General features: G+C 43.4%; 1 protein-coding gene across 1 annotated transcript in view; it reads right to left on the reverse strand.

Annotated features, from left to right (window-relative positions):
* Window positions 1–17,543, reverse strand: part of LOC122816492 (dynein axonemal assembly factor 8-like) — a 3,534,829-nt gene that overhangs the window by 1,052,007 nt on the left and 2,465,279 nt on the right. Inside the window, exon 22 of the mRNA XM_044089323.1 lies at window positions 11,602–11,664. Within this exon, the coding sequence (XP_043945258.1) occupies window positions 11,602–11,664 (63 nt within the window). The remainder of the gene's footprint in view (window positions 1–11,601; window positions 11,665–17,543) is intronic.

The raw sequence follows: 17,543 nt of genomic DNA on the forward strand, positions 1-17,543 counted from the left end.
GGTCTCAGGTCCCCTGTCTTTTTTGGCACTAAAAAGAACTTGGAGTAATTTCCTGATCCGATCTGGTCTGTGGGGACCGGTTGGATGACTCCTTTTTCTAGCAGCTTTAAAGCTTCTGCGGCTGCTATTTCCCTTTGACTGGGTGATGGGTCCGGGATTCTCTTGGACGGAGGGGGTGAGTATTTGAATGGGATGGTGTAACCTCCGGCAATTATCCGAAGCACCCATCTGTCCTGAGTGATTGACTCCCAGGCTTTTAGGTGCTTGGCAAAACGACACCCGACTGGCTCCGAAGCAGCACAGCCGGGCAATCCCTCATGTCGTGTGGGAGGCTGAAGAGCCACGAAAGGACTCGCGGTCTCCAGAATTGCGGGGCCTGCTGGTGCCTCTGGGACGGCGTGTCCCTGAAAAATTTCCCCGGCCTGTGCGTCTGGACGGGAATCTTCCTGCTGTTGGGAGAAAAACTTGCGAGATTTTCGAACCACATTTTCCCCCTCCTTTGGCCTTGGGGTAAGGCCGAAAGGGAGTGGAATAACGGGCCCCTACGGCAGATAACGTTTTTCCCTCTTGCTCACAGCGGGTAAGGGTGTCTTTCACCTTGGGTCCAAACAATGAGGACCCATCAAAGGGAGCGTCGGCGAAGGAAGACTTGAAGGCCTCCAGAACTGACACAAGCGGAGCCAGGCTTGTCTACGTAGAGACACGCCTGTGCCTGCCGCACTACCCGCCCCACGGGCCGCATAGGAAATGAGCCTCATGGACGAGTTAGCAATTGACGTAAGGATAGCCAACTGAGAGCTAACGGACTGGGCTAGCTGCTCAGGTAGGTTACCCGAGAGGGAATCTGACAACTCCTTGACCAGATCCCTCTGAAGCCTGGTAAAATGTGCCAAATAATTCAGAGACCTTAAGGTAAAGGCCGCTGAAGTCAGGGTGCGCTTCCCGTACCTATCCATACTCCTAGACTCCTTATTAGGAGGATGGATGGACGTTGAAGCCTCTGCCACGTCCTGTTGTGTAGCAGATGCCACCACCATGGCATCCACAGCCACGCCTTTAGTAAGGAACTCCTTCTCGGGGGGAGCAGATAAAAATTTATTTGGACGAGAAGGGACTGGTTCCACGGTATCTGGATGTTCCCACCTTCGACAAACTAAATCCAGAAGCTCGTCAAGGGCGGAGACACCCAGGAGGCGGAGGGCTGAGCCCCAAAGGCCTTGAGGAGCACTGATTCGTCAGCAGAGGGGGGTTTGGATATCCAGCCGCCTCGTTGTTTGAGGATCTCTAAGATGTCTGCAAATGAGACATCATCCGAGGACGACTGGGACCCCTCTGCATCATCCATATCAGTGTCGATGTAATAGACTCGGGGAGTCCACGTGCTTCCTCTTGCACGATCTCTCCCGTGGGGGTCCTCTGAAGACAACTCCGAAGAACCCTGAGGAGGAGGGGAACCCCCACTGGGGGTAACCTCAGGCCTCGGGGCTCCGCTGGCTACGGACAGGGGAACTGCCAAAGACCCAGTCTCCACGCCCAGGGAAGGTGCTGGTAAAACCGGAGAGATGGCCGAAGAGGACTTGGCCAAGGCACTCCTCATGGCCCTGAAAGCCGGACCCCCAGAATCCTGGGAGTGTCCGGACTCCTGAGCCGTGATAGCCGACGGAAGTCCCGCAGCTGAAGCACCGAGGGGGAGGCTCGGAACCGAAAGCATAGGTCCCGAAACATCACCCCCGGGTCCAGCCGAAGAAGTCCGCGTACTAAACTCGGACCCGAAGGCCCGGGTTGGAGTAAGGGTCGGAGCCGACTCTGAGATCTCCACCGGCTCCAACAGCACCTGCTCCGACGGAGCCGAAGCGGTCGGAGGAGGAATGGCAACGGGGTGGGCCAAGGTCATCGGCTCCGAAACCAGCTGGGTCGGAACCGAAACAAATTTTTGGAAGACTGGGGACTGGAACAGTCTTTGGAGCACCCTGTCTATATCAGAATCCGACATCCTCGAAGACCGAGAGGAAACAGAACGGGTTCGAGAAGGTCTCTCCATCGGCCCCAAAGGGCTAGGGGACCGGCTCGGCGACTCGATGAGCATCGGCGCCGAGGAATACTCACAGCAGATTCCATCGGTGCCGAGGTAGACTTCGGCGCCGAGGAGGAAGTGTCTGAGCTGGCGACCCTGTCGGCTCCGAGCAGTGGAGCCGGCGAAGGTGACCCGCCTCGATGCCCCAGCCATCGGCTCCGAAGCCAGAGGAGTCGATACTGGTGGCATCGAGGCAGACGTTCGACCTCGGCTCCGAAGTCTTTGGAGCCGAAGGAGAGGCCTGCCTAAGTTTCTTGGCAGTCGGGTCCGACGGACTGGTCGAAACCGAAGCCCTTTTCTTTTTGGTTGGAGCAGGAGAGGATGCCAAGGCTTCTTCAAAGGAAGGTTTAACTAACCCCTTAAGAATCAATTTATTTTTCCTCTCCTGGAGGACCCTTGAGGAAAAAGCGTGACATACACTGCATGACTCCTGCAAGTGCTTTGCCCCGAGACAATATACACAGAGCGAATGATCGTCTGTGATAGACATTTTAAACCCACATTTCGAACATTTTTTAAAGCCCGAAGGCCTAGGGGTTTGAGACATGATGATACACAATTCTAGTCACTCTGACAGGAAAGTACACTAAATTTTTACTGCTGATAAATCTAAGCTTACAGTAATAACTAATGCAAACACTTCCTGTAAAAAAGAACAGGTAACTCTAACCAATTATATAATTACTAGAGACCCTGTAAAGAATTAAGGTTGACAGTCCGGGAAGGCCCTGGATGGAGGGGCGAAAACAAACTGAACCCAATCACACACAACAATTTAACAATCCAAATCGTACACAAAGTTAGCGATAGCCGTTAAAACAGCTTTTGTGAGCAAAAACAGCAAAAAACTGACAGAAAAGTTAGTTAATAAAACTACTCAGCCCAGCCAGCTCGAGACCACGTCTTCGCAGGGAAGCGGCAAACGAGATCTGGGAGACTGGTAGTGGTGCATCCTGGGATATAGTAAGCTCAGCCAATAAGAGACTTCGTTCTTTGGCATAAGCGTGCCGAGTCGGAGCCGAGGGATCGGCTCCGAACCCATCATTCAGAATGTAGGCGAGATAGGATCACATAACATCGTTATGGTAGGTACATAACTTCTAAATGTTAAGTTGTCAATCTCGCCTTCATTCTTGCTGGATGGGACCGCGTCCCTAGCACCTGTATCCCGGGTGGCTCAATGGAACAGACTCTTGAGAACAGTGGAACCAAAACTGGCCCTATCTCTGGAGGCCAAATCCAACTTGTAATGAGACACAAAAGTATGAGGCGTAGCCCAAGTAGCTGCTGCACAAATAGTGTCAATGGGAAGTCTATCCTGAAAGGCTACAGAAGTGGATAGACTCCTGGTCGAATGAGCTTTTGGCTTAGAAGATAGTTGTTTGCCCTTGAGAGAGTACACATAGGAAATGGTGGAAGTCAACCATCTAGATAAGGTCACTTTAGATACTGGAAGACCCAACCTGCTTCCTGCATAGGAGACAAACAATTGGTCTGATTTTCTAAGTTGTTTAGTCCTATGTAAGTAGTACCTGAGCTGACGATGAACATCCAAAAAATGCAGCTTCTGTTCAGCTCTGTCAGAATAGTTAGGAAAGAAAACTGGTAGATCAATAGATTGGTTAATATTGGCTTGAGATACAACCTTGGGAAGAAAGGAAGGGTTAGTCCTGAGCGAAACCCTATCCTTATGAAACACCAGATAAGGTGAACGAATACAGAGGGCCTGAATCTCAGAAACTCTTCTTGCAGAAGTAACAGCCAGCAAAAATATCGTTTTCCATGTCAACAACTTTAAAGAACACGTAGCAGACGGTTCGAAAGGAGGTAGAATTAGGGAAGCCAACATTAAGTTCAGATCCCATTGCGGAGGAGGATGTTTCACAGGCGGTTTTAGGAGAAAAACTCCTCTTAAAAAAAACTTTGCATAACCTATGAGACATGATGTTATTGTCCTGCAAGCCAACATGAAATTTGGAAATAGCAGCCATTTGTACTTTGACTGTAGATGATGACGATCCTGAATGAAAAACCTCCGCCAGGAAATCCAAAACAGAATGTATAGGAGCAGTGAAGGGATCAATATTTCTGGCGTTTGCCCAAATAGAAAAACGTCGCCACTTGCTAGCATAAACCGTTCTAGTGGACGACTTTAAAGAAGACACTAAAATGTCTCTGACTGAGTCAGAAATCATTGGTAGCCTGGCTAGGGAAGGAAGTGGAGCAACCAAGCAGTGAGGTTGAGAGAATGAATGGCTCGGTGCTGCTGACCCGACTGGTGGATCAAAAGATCCGAACTGGGTCCAGATGCCAGGGCTGCACCAGAAGGTGACGATGTAGAGGCGGAAACCAAATTTGTCGAGGCCAATATGGAGCAATGAGGATCAATTTGGCTCTCAAAGCGGTGGCTTTCTGAATGACTTGTGGAATCAATGGAAAGGGAGGAAAAGCATAAAGAAGTCCCGAGGCCAATCCTGGGTTAGAGAGTCTCTCAAGGGTTGGCCCGGAAGAGAAATAGTGTGAAGTAATCTGGGCACTTGCTGTTTTGAGGGTAGCGAAAAGATCGCAACAAGGGTGCCCCACTTTAGAAAAATCTGATCCACTACAGACTGATTGAGAGACCACTCGTGAGGCATCAGAATAGATCTGCTTAGCCTGTCCGCCAATAGGTTGGACCTGCCGGGGATGTCGTTGCTATCAGAAACCGCTGAGAAGAGATCGCCCATTGCCAAAGTCTGAGAGCTTCTCGACATAAGGGATAGGACCTGGTTCCGCCCTGTTTGTTGATGTACCAGACCACGGACATGTTGTCCGTCTGTACTGCAATAGTCCCTGTGGGAAGAAAGTCGTCGAGGGCTTGCAACGTTAAAAACACTGCTCTCATCTCCAGGACATTTATGTGCAGGTGGTATTCTATGGGTTGCCACGTCCCGTGGACCATCCTGCCCTGATAATGCCCCCCCCACCCGATCAGAGAGGCATCCGTGGTGACTGTGGCAACTGGAGGAGGGGGAACAAATGGTCGGCCCTGCTGAAGAAGCGGGGAAGATACCCACCATCGTAGATGAGCCCTGCAAGACTGTGTCACTAAGATCTCGTGTCTCATGGGCAGATCGTGGTACGACCACTGCGTGAACAACATCCACTGCAGGAGACGCATGTGGAAGCGAGCTAGTGGAAGAAGAACAATGGCTGCAGCCATTAGGCCTAGAACCTTCAAGACAAACCTGGCTTTGACCTTGTTGCTTTGTAACAGAAGCTGAACAAATTTTTGGATGTCCAGAATCCTTTGATTTGTTAGTCTGGCTAACATTTTGACGGTATTTAATTCTGCGCCTATAAAGGTGATAGATTGGCAAGGCAGCAGAGAGGATTTTTCGAAATTCACCGAAATTCCTAGACTCTTGTAAAGCTGTAAGGTGTAATCTCTGGACCGAAGAAGCTGATCCCTGGAGGTGGCGGAGAGGAGCCAGTCGTCCAAATAAGGAAACACTTGGAATCCTCGACGTCTCAGGTGAGCTGTGACCACCGCCATGCATTTGGTGAATACTCTGGGGGCTGAAGTGAGGCCAAAGGGCAGTGCTCTGAATTGGTAATGACTGGCTCCCAGCCGAAAGCGGAGAAACCTTCTGGGCGTCTGTGAATCTTTATGTGATAGTACGCATCCTGAAGGTCTATCGAGCACATCCAGTTGTCCTTGCCCAGAAAGGGCAGAATGGATTGCAGCGTGACCATCCGAATCTTGCCTTTTGACAGACTTGTTTAGTCTGCTTAGGTCTAGTATTGGTCTCCAATCTCCCGTCCTTTTGGGGACCAAAAGAATCTTGAGTAGAAGCCGGATCCTACTTGGTCTGCCGGCACTGTTTGGATGGCTCTTTTTCCCAGGAGTTTTAAAACTTCCTGTTTTGCCAAATCCCTTTGACCGGGTGAGATGTCTGGAAGGGATTGTAGAGGCGGAAACCTTTCAAAGGGGATTTTGTAACCCTCGGATATAATCGACTGTACCCACTTCTCTTGTGATAGGGATTGCCAGGCTACTGGGTACAGCGAAATCCTTCCCGACTGCCTCCAAGGGTGGACAGTCGGGCAACACCTCAGGGATGCTGAAAAGGCTTCTCAGGAAGAGGCTCCCTGTTGCCCTGGTTCTGAGGACCCACCCTGCCTCTAGGGCGGCGTCTATTATTGTTACCCCCTCTGCCTCTAGGGGTAAACTGACCACGTGTGTCCAGTGTAGCTCCTTGGGCTTTACGGAACCACATCTTCCCCCCCTTCTGACCCTTGGGATATGGTCTAGAAGGAGTGGAAAACTGGACTCCAACGGCAGAAAGAGTTTTACCGTCTTGTTCACATCTGGTCAAAGTATCCTTCACCTGAGGTCCGAACAAAGCCGAACCGTCAAAGGGGTGTTGGTGAAGGACGCCTTAAAGGGGTCCGCAAAATTACACAGCCGCATCCAGGCTTGGCGTCTAAGAGCAACACCTGTGCCTGCGGCCCTGCTCGTTCCATCGGCTGCATAAGATATGAGCCGCATGGAGGAGTTAGATATCGAATTCAGGATAGCTAGCTGAGAGGCAATCTTTCCTGAGCCCCAGCAGCTGAAGGATCCTGGACTACTTCCCCCAGTTCCTTGAGAATATCTCGTTGAAGCCTGGTGAAGTGACAAAGGTAATTCAGCGAACGCATTGCAAAGGTCGCTGAAGAAAACATCCGCTTTCCATACCTGTCCATGGTCCTAGAATCCTTATTAGGAGGATGGACAGGTACTGAAGGATCCGCCAGTTCCTTCTTAGTGGCCGCCACCACCATAGCATCCACAGAGACACCTTTGGACAGGAACTGTTTGTCCGAAGGGGCCGTGATGAATTTGGATGGTCTCCTGGGGACAGGTTCCACAGAATCTGGAGCCCACGCCTTCCGAGCCACTACCTGCATGAGTGGGTCGAAGGCGGAGACACCCAGGAGGTGGAGGGTCGGGATCCAAAAGCCTCCAGGTATACCGACTCATCCTCGGAGGGGTCAATGGATGGCCAATTCCCCCTCTGTTTGAGGAGCTCAAGGATGTCTGAAAATGAGACATCCTCAGAGGGGGACCGTGGGGAACCCTCCGACTCATCTAAGTCGGTATCAGATGTAGTAGACTCAGGGGAGTCTGTGTGTTTCCTCTTACGTCCTCTTCCGAGGGGGTTCACCTGCAGGGTCAGGAGAAACCTCGGAAGAGGAGGAAATTCCCAGTGGGGAAACCTGGGGCGATGGATCCCTGGGCCTGAGAGCAAGAGGCTGGCAGGAGGCTTCTGCAGGCACTGATGAGGGAGGAGCTAGAGGGATAGACCGTTGACCACGCTCAGAGGCCAGGACACTCCTCATCACCTCAAAGGCTCCTCTCCCCGGGAGACCTGAACACACCCGCTCCGAAGAAACAGGAATGGTCGGCTCCAAGGAGAGAAGGCTCGAGGCAGATGTCGGCGCCGAGCTTACCAAAGCCGAAGCTCCGAGAGGGAGAGCGGGTCGGACAAGGGTCCGATGCCTCTAGCCCCTCGGAGCCGACAGTGGAAACCCGCGACGGATCCCTCCAAGGAAAGTCTCAAGGAGGAGATCGGAGCCGAGGATGACGGAGCCGAAGGATGTATCGGCTCCGCATCGAAACAGTCGCTGTCCCAAGCTCCGGCTCCAAACTCTGGTGTGGAGTCGGAGGAGGAATCTCAAGAATTGGGGCTGTAGCGAAGTCTGTTGAGACGGGCTATGGAGCATTTGGGCCAGTGCCTGAGACTTCAACAGCCTGCTTACCACCCTCTCCAAATCGTGGTCAGACAGCCTGGAAGATCTCGAAGATCGGCTCCGATGGCTCCGCTCCGACAAAGAGGAGACCCGGGCCGAGTGGATACTTAGTATCGAAGGGGACCGGGATCTCTTGCGGGCGAAGCCATCGGAGCCGAAGTCCCTTGAACCCAGATGGAGCCGAGGATCTCGGCTCCGATGCTGATAAAGTGTCGGCTCCAGCCGGAGCCGACAAGGCAACAGTAGTCAGGGTATCGGAGCCGGCCGCACCGAACCCACTACTCTGGCAGAAGAAGCATCGGTTCCAGCCGAGCCGATATCGGCTCCGACGGAGCGGAGCCACCGAGGAGGCTTAGACACTGTAGCCTGAGCCTTCGGTGGCTTAAGAGGTTTTCCTGCCCTTGCTTAGGAGGAGAACCTTCAGGTTTCAACAAACCTCGGAGGATCAGTTTGTTCCTCCTTTCCTGCAGGACTCGCTGGCTAAAGGCATGACACAACGCACAGGAGTCCTGCAGATGCAAAGGCCCCAGGCAATACACACAAGAAGTGTGACCGTCTGTCAGGGACATTTTCTGACAGCACTGGTCACACTTCTTGAAGCCTGAGACCTTGCCTTCCTTAGACATCCTAACAGGATATACACACACAGTCCCCACAAACACACAACTTAATCCCTACACAGACACACAGGAAGGGAATAACTTGGGGAACTAGGCCTGACTAAAACTTTCACTGAAAAACTATAATAAAAGTTTAAAAAAAGGAAGGGAATAGGGTGGGCTGTACTAAAAACAGGCTAACCTGACACTGAAGGGAAATTAAACCCCTAACTAACTTTTTTCTTATTTAACAAGAAAAACTTACCTCAGCTGGCAAAGGAGACCTCTTTCGCTAAGCGGCAAACGAGATCTGAGGTAGTTCCGCCTTGCATCATGGGATATAGGGTTGCCTCGAGCTGGTAAAAGGAGTTCTCGAGCTAAAGCTAGTGCCGAGTCGGAGCCGAGGATCGGCTCCGAACCCCATCCAGCAAGAATGAAGGCGAGATTGACAACTTAACATCTCTGGGGTAAATAATCCCTTTACAGACTTTCTACAAGCGTGGTTTGGAAAATGGAGTCATCTCATCAGCAGTTTCCTGGTGTCGGTCGGAGTCGCTGTGGCTATCGTGGTGGTATGTGGTTGCTATTGTATACCCTGTATCAGAGGTCTTCTACAAAGACTGGTTGATACTGCTGTTAGGAAGACAATGTACCAGCAGTTGCAACAGACTGGTGAAAGTGAATACAATGAAATGTGACTTTTGCAAATGTTTTGAAGTTTAAAAGTTTGTCTTACAAATGAAGTAATGTATGCAAAGAAAAACTTAGTTTTTACCATATATTGCTGAAATAAAAAGACAAATAAAAGTGTTTTGAGGGGGGAAATGTTAAGAGGAAAAAGTTTTAAAACATACTGTTATTTGTCTCTTTCTCCCATCTAGCAAAATGAATATGCTATTTGCTGAAGTGTTGGTAAGAAAAGGTCATTGAACCATGTTTATTAAAGATGGGCTTTACCTATGATAGATGTAGTTTGCTTATCAACTTGAATAACATCTGTTTTCTATACTTCTGAATAAGAGTTAATTTACTGAGGCAGGCTGTGGAAAATTCCAGCTACCACTGTTGAACTAAGTATGCTGTACCTTTTTGAACATTCTGTACTAACTGTGGTTTTGAGGTAAACATTCTACACTAGCTGTGGTTTTGAGGTAAAGCATTCTTTTCTGAGGTAATTTGTGATCCTAGATGTTTTTCATAGCCAACTGTCAACTGTTAGAAATGTAACAAAAGCTATTTTAGCTAGTGACAGGAAAGTATAAAAGTTGATGAAAGTAAACAAGCTGATCAGATTGAGATCATCTTGGCCAACATGCTGCTGTAATCTGGTTAGCTGCAAATAAAGAAGTTTTTTATCACCTGAGGCAGATGTGACTCGCTTGAATTTTTTCTTCTGACAGATCCCCTTTTTAACAGAAGGGATAACAGAAATAATAAGACATAATTTGGAAGAATGGCAGCTCATCAGGAAAATAAGGGACAAAAATGAGTAAGTGAATAATAGCATACACATCTGAAAAAGGACAGAAAATAAATCTAAATCACCAACTGGTTTAAAGTTACCGAATATCTGGAAGGAAAAAAGACAAAAGGGTGTGTGTGGAAGGGTAAAGTCATCAAGTAATCCTTAGCAAGTGCAGAACCAACTACAGAGAAAAAAACTATTATACATGGGTATATAGCTTTAAGGCTAACAAGCTTCCTACAGTGAGTTGCATGTTCATGTAGCACACAGCTCATATATTGAATTCAACTGAAATATAGACCTCACGGAGATTACACCATATCTCCTTTCTCTGTGTGTTTGCTTGCTGCTTATTGTAGCAATGTAATCATCTCTCCTTTGCAGTGACAGGTAGTGTAGTGAAAAAAATAATGTTAATTATTTATTTGCTATACAAATGGCCACTCTTTCTCTCAGAAGAGTGACCTCAGAATAAGGCACTGTAGGGGAGCGGGGTGCTTGCGCCTCTGCAAAAATATTGTTTTAATAAGAGGAGCATATCTGCATAAAGTCCCAGTTTGCTCAAGTACACATGTAGTGTGTGTGTGTGTGTATATGTATATATATATATATATATATATATATATATATATATATATATATATATATATATATATAAATATGTATATGTGTGTGTGTGTGTGTACTTGAGTTATCAGGTTTACAGTTTATGCATTTAACTGTAGCATAGTGGGTCCAAAGTAAAGACACATGTTAGTTATTAAACAACAGGCTACTACTTGTGATATTGCCGTGCTTCCTTGCCTGGGTCTGTGGCCTTATTTCAGACTATCTTCCTTCAGCGCTACCTGGCCACTCTGATGTTTCAGCCCTATCCTGGGATGAGTCTTCTCTTTTTCTGTGAAGCTCCATTCCTGAATAGGCCAACTTCTGGATAACAGTGGCCTTATTTCAGACTATCTTCTTTCAGGGCTACCTGGCCACTCTGATGTTCCAGCCCTACCCTGGGATGAGTCTTCCCTTTTTCTGTGAAGTTCCATTCCTGAATAGGCCATCATTTGGATAACAGTCTCCCACCTTTACTATTCTCTTGGACATACCCTCAAATGGGTACCGGACTCTTGTCTGTATAACTGTCCTGAAAATATCTTTGTCTGGGTATTAGACTCCCAACTGTTTAGCTTCTGTGGACCAGGCCCTCCCCACTTCCCTCTGCACTCCCTCCGCTGTGAGAGGCAAGCCTCTACTGTATCCATTCTCTTTTTATAGAACTGTTCCTCCTCCTTAGGTCACTTTGGTTCTACCTAAAGTCCATTTCAGTATATTGACAGACCATCCAACTCCTTCTAGCTCTGCCAATGGACTACTTTGTTGAATGATAAGTCCTTCAACTCCACATACCATGCTACATTTAAGCATGTATGAATATACTTGCACACACACATATATACACACACACACACACACACACACACATATGTGTGTGTGTGTGTGTGTGTGTATATATATTTACTATATTTACTCATCATCAGAGTATTATTTGCATCTTTCCTCTGAATGATATGTAATCTTCACTGTTTTAGGGTATTGTCTACCTTTAAGTTATCGAAGTTGGTATCAATTTCTCAAGGGATTTGTAAAGTTAAAAAAAGTGAATTACAGTATTAAGCATGTTATGTGTGAGATACCTTCTCGTCTGTGTGTTCTCCTCATTGGTGGAATATATTTCATCAAGGGACGACTTGTGTGATCTGAAAGACATAAAAATATGCAAAATCCAATAAACAGGATCTGGACAAGGGGAAAAGATCTAAAAGGGATTTACCCAAGATATGACACCAGTTCTGTCAGTGTAAAAGATCAGACATTATGGTAACCTGTTCACCAAATTAAACCACTTATGTTTATTAAGAAAAGCAATGTCTTACTCTTTACCTTTAATTCTTTTGCAGAATTTTTTTATTTCTGTTTCAAAAAGGCAGAAAGTATCTTTACTGCTTATTATTTACACACACACATACACACACACACATATATATATATATATATATATATATATATATATATATATATATAAATAAAATTAATGATCCCCTAAAAGAGATACATGATATTCTTGCAAAAACATGTTTTCCAATACAAGAAATGCAAAACGGGTTGTCAGAAAGATAATTTCTGTGAACTAAAAAAAAAAAAAAACAAAGCTTTTTATTTAGGTTACATTTTGTAGAGGCTTCCTCCTCTGAACCACTTTAAATATAATATTTTTTTAAAGTTGCTGCATCTCATACATTTATAGGAAACATACACAATGGCTTGGAAGAATAAGCTGTTCACACAGTCAACCACAATTATTTGGGACGACACAAACTGCATTCATTTGCAGTCCTATGAATGGTTTTATTTCTTGGATTTTATGATCTACATCAAATGTCATCACTCAAAAATTTGTATCTTATCACTTATACTTTATCAGCCATCTAAACAGCATAAATTTAGTGCACTAATGGCTTACAATATCTCAAGGCAATGCAAATGGAGACAAATGAGTTGCTGGTTATTCCTGACAAATTCTTCACCATTCATTCTTAATGAAAACTTGCCCAAGTTACTTCAGAGAGGCTATTTTATTGTTTTTTTTCTGAATATGTATTTCCAACTTTTGCCTTACATGACTGCATTAATGTTTAGCAGACCGATCCTATATATATAGTTGTTTCTTTTCATCTCCATCTGAACCTATATAACATTTTCAAGACTTTTTATTTTAATTAAAACCTTCAGAAAAAAAACAAATTTTAAGGACAATGTTATCTACTATTAACTTAGAACAAACATGCAAAACTATGTACATTTTCAACAAATGAAATTTAACCCTCCAGATAAGAACAGCTGCCTCCAAACTGATAGCTGCAAACAGGGGTATAACCTAATCTAAAATTAAGGCTATCATGCTAAAGCACATGTTACAGCCAGTGTTCCTACTTATGCCAATTACTGTCTATTCTTTCCTCATCACTATTCCTCTGCTATAGGTGAAAAATATATTGTATGATTTCAGAAACCATTAACTTTTAACCATAAGAAAAAGTGCACTGTTCTATTAATTGCATTACGGCATTAAGGTTTCTCGGGTGACTACTATCTCGTATTTACTACCCATACTTTCAAATTTTATTTTTCCTTGAACTGCTTGCCAATATACCTTTAAATGTTCCATTTCCCTCAACATAAATGCCCAGAACACTCAATATTGCTTGTACCTGTAGACTGCCTGTCTCCCTATATAGTAGTCAGCAACGAGTAAAAAATGCTTACAATGTTGTAGATTCAAGAAGGAATTTGGTAAATTTCTCTCAGAACAAAATGTACAGAATTCCCTAAGCCAACTGCCTTCAACTGCAGCCTTCTTGTCTGTCACTGATAGAATTTGCTAATGAAAAAATAAAATACACGGTAATAACTTTTGGATGCAGGAAACTTAGCATTTTCATAGCTTTCATTATTTTGTTTTATTTTTCACACTTGTTTGCCTATGTTTGTTTTTACTTTGTTTATATATTAAGACAAGGACTGACATCTACCCTTGTAAATGCAAGGTAAATTATTATTTTGATTCTACATATAATATAATCAGTACACTTTTACAACCACCCCCATCCCAGCAGTCCATCACATTATATTAAGTTAAACTTACTTCTGTCTAGCTTTTCTTCTCTTGTTATACTGTAAACCTTATGCTCATTAGAACTAAAAAAAGACTTGTTTACTTTAATATCTTTAACACATGCAACAGTCATTGAAAAGACTCTTCCCACATTTACACTATCCCTGAATCCACACCAAAAATGCTTTGCAATATAACATGCAGTTTATGTCATGAATTGATTTATACAACTAACAACTGAAACAACAAATATTTTTCTTACAGTTGCTTCTTTCTTCCTGTTACTGCCTTTATAAACATTAATGACAAACACACAAGTTTAACAAAGTCAACAAAATCCAGCCTTTTCCCTGCCACTTTTTCTTGCAAAGCCATCTTTCACAAATGTGACTGATGCTTTACAGTCTCACATTTATTCACCTACTTCAGTGCTGATGGTCTTCTGCCTGGTCAGCCTTATTTCCCAACACCAGACTGCTTCATATCCAAGGTACTCACGATTCTTCTAATCAATGATTGTGCTTTTTTGTTGTCTCTCAAGCATGCTCCTTTCAAACAACAGAAACTGCTTAACTGGCAAATGTATCTCTATATGTACCCTTTTGCTTGCTGGCTCACTTTTTCCTGGATAGATTTTTTCCCTTCCTCCATAGTCTGCTTTGCATCAAAAAATGTATTATCCACTGCAATGTAAAAAAAAACCCTTATTAAAACAGCATGACAAAATATTAATTAATGTGCTTTCTCTCATTCTTGCCTGGGGGAATGACTGGTTTAAGGACCTTAGATTGATTTAGTAACAAGTTTTAAGAGAAAGTAAGAAGAACACTGAATATTATGAGACTTTTTTATAGCAAATGTATGTATGCATAGTAGCAATTCATCATCTGGCCCTCATGTTTCCATGGAAACAATCTGATAAACAGAAATTAACTATCTGGTTCTCATGTCTCCATGCAGACAATCTGGTAATAAGAAACTGGCTGTCTGGTTATCATGTCCCCCATGGAGACCATCTGATAAAGATATACTGGCTGCAGTCTGGTGGAGAGTGACTGGCTGAGGAAAAAAAAAAAGAAAAGAGAAGCTGGCTAAGAGATAATGTTCTCTGAAAACATTTAGGGGTCTTCCCTGCTTGAAAAGCTATAAAAATAAGATAAAACCATTCAGTGCTTAGTAGAAGTACAGGCTGCACCATGCATCTTAGCATGGATAACCTTTCTTTCAGGTTAGCTCAAGTCTGTGAATGTGGCTGTCAGATTAGGACATCTGTTCCTATTAGGAGGGTAAAACTTTAATATCTGAAGATGTACACAGTTCTGTGTGTTAGTATTAAATGAATATGTTTTAGGGGGGTACTGGGCTTTGTTTTTTGTTTGAGGGATTTCAATAAAATAAAAAGTTTTGTAAGATGTGACATGGCTTAAATGGATATGACAAGAAACAACTACACAACAGTTCAACCTGCCAAACACTGTAGGCATGTAACACAAAAGCTGGAACTAGACAGTTAACAAAAAAGACGTTATGCATAAAAGGTGGGAATAACTTTCTAATACAATGATGCTTTCTGCAATATATTTAAATGTCAGTGGTCTTACCAAAAGAAAGAATAGTGAACTATATTAAAAATGTAGAGTGCAAAAAGCTATGTTATAGGAGAAACACTTGGGAAGAAATGAACATGCGAATTTGATAATGAAAAGTTTTCAGGATGGTTATTCGGCAGAATATCTGGGAAAAGGAAAACAGGAGCACTTACGTTAACTGCAAGAGGAGCTCCAACTGTGATAGAAGAGGAAAAAAAAAGATAATAATGGCAGATTTGTAGTATTAAGGGGCTAATGGCAAGGGAGGAGGATTACATTGGCATGTAGTTATATTCCACCTAAAAGTGCACAAAATGGAGACTATAAAAAATTCTGGAAGAAATAATCAGTTTTCATAAAGAAATATTACTTATACGCAGGGAGTGGAATTTGATTTGCAGTACTAAAGATATGCCTGAGAGGCCAGAAGGGAAATATAACAAAGGAGGGTAGATTTTTGAAGAAATTTATGAAAATATTTGGCATGGAAGATGTGACTTCAGTAACAGAAGTTCAGAGTTAATTTACATATTATTCCCATGATATAAAAACTGGACTATACTACACAGAATTTACATTTCACAGTAACATGTGCATTTAATTGACTGTCTTAATACATCCCTAATAACGATTTCAGATCATGCGCCAATAATAACTAAAATAAAAACACAGGGTAATGAAATGAAAATGAGACACTGGTGCTTTCCTACCTATCTGTTGAAAAGAGAGGAATTTAAGGAATGGGTAGTGGAGATTATTCAGGAGCTATTCAAGAGGATAGAAATTACTTCTGAAACTATAGCTAGTGAGTGAGATAAAATTAAGGTGGAGTTTAAAGATAGGGTAGAAATAAAAGAAAGGGAGCTATGGTTAAGAAGTAACAAGAATTATTTAGAGGGAGTGACAAATGTTAAAGTACTGCAAAATAGGGGAATTCTCACAGAACAAGAGGAAGATCAACTACAGAATTCTAAGCAGAAAATAATGGATTACCTTGATAATATACATCAGTTTAAAAATATTGCTGTTATGCAACTTTTTTTGATAACACTAGAGCACAAAAACTTTTAGTACAATGACTCAAACAGAAAGTAGACAGGGCTGTTGTCAAGCTTAGGGAACCTATAACAAGGAAGGTAACAAGAGACCCTGTAGAGATATAAGAAATATTTTGGAAATTCTATGAAAGTCTGTATAAAGCAGATAAATATGGAAATCAAAAAAAGATACAAATGGAAATGTTTATGGAAGAATTAAATATCCAAGCTTAGAGGTAGATGATGCTCAATTATGAACATTTAAGATAGGAGGAGATGATATAAAATTGTGATGTATAACCAATCTACAGGAAAATCCCCAGGAATAGATGGTATCCCTGTGAAAGTTTGGAAGCTAGGAGGGAAAAAACTAATAAAGATCTGGAAGGTTTTGTTTAACAGTATTTTAAGAGGAGGAGAAGTACCTACATCCTGGAAGAAAGCAGTGGTGGCTGTAATACCTAAAGAGAATAAAGATCCATCAGTTCCAGTTTCATACAACCCCATCTCAATACTAAACCATGATTATAAAGTGTTCATGTATATAATGGCTACAAGAAAGGCAAAAGTAATGCCAGAATTGATAGATATGGATCAATGTGGTTTTATGGAGGGAAGACAAACATCTGACAACATTATGAGAACACTGATGAACCAGCAGGAAGCATAATGTAAGAAAATACCATTGTTGTTGGGTCTTGATGCAGATAAAGCATTTGACAAAGTAAGGTGGGAGTTTATGAGCATGGTAATGGAAGCATTTGCATTTCCTGAAAAAAAAAAATTATAAGGCTAATTAGGAGGATATATGAAGTATCTGAGGCGAAAATTAAAGTGGATGGTGTCCTCTCTGATAATTTCTGCGTGAGCAGAGGAACCAGGCAGGGGTGTCCTCTTTCCCTTTGTTATTTGCATTATATTTAGAACCAGTGGCAAAAAAGGGACTCATAAATTCAATGATATAATTAGCATGATAGTCAAGAAAAGCTGGCTCTATTTGCAGATGATATTATTTTATACCTGACAAAATCATACAGAGAGACAGGGTTGTGAAACACTTTGAGACCGCTTCAATTTGTTTGGGATACAAAATTAATGAAGCTAAAACAAAGGGAACAGAGGTAAATTATGTGTCCACATATGAATTGTTCAGCAATATCCATATTTATGGGGACATGATAAAATTAAGTATTTATGAGTATGGATTAAAAATTATTCTGGTGTGGCAGCTAAGGATATGTGGGAAGAGACTAAACAAAAGATAATACAAAAACTGAGAAAATGGAAGCTTTGTTATATGGATATGGATAGCAAGATACAAGCAGTTAAAATGTTTT

The sequence above is a fragment of the Protopterus annectens genome, chromosome 12.part0, assembly GCF_019279795.1.
Source record: "Protopterus annectens isolate FY-2018-M chromosome 12.part0, PAN1.0, whole genome shotgun sequence".
NCBI classification, from domain to species: Eukaryota; Metazoa; Chordata; order Ceratodontiformes; family Protopteridae; genus Protopterus; species Protopterus annectens.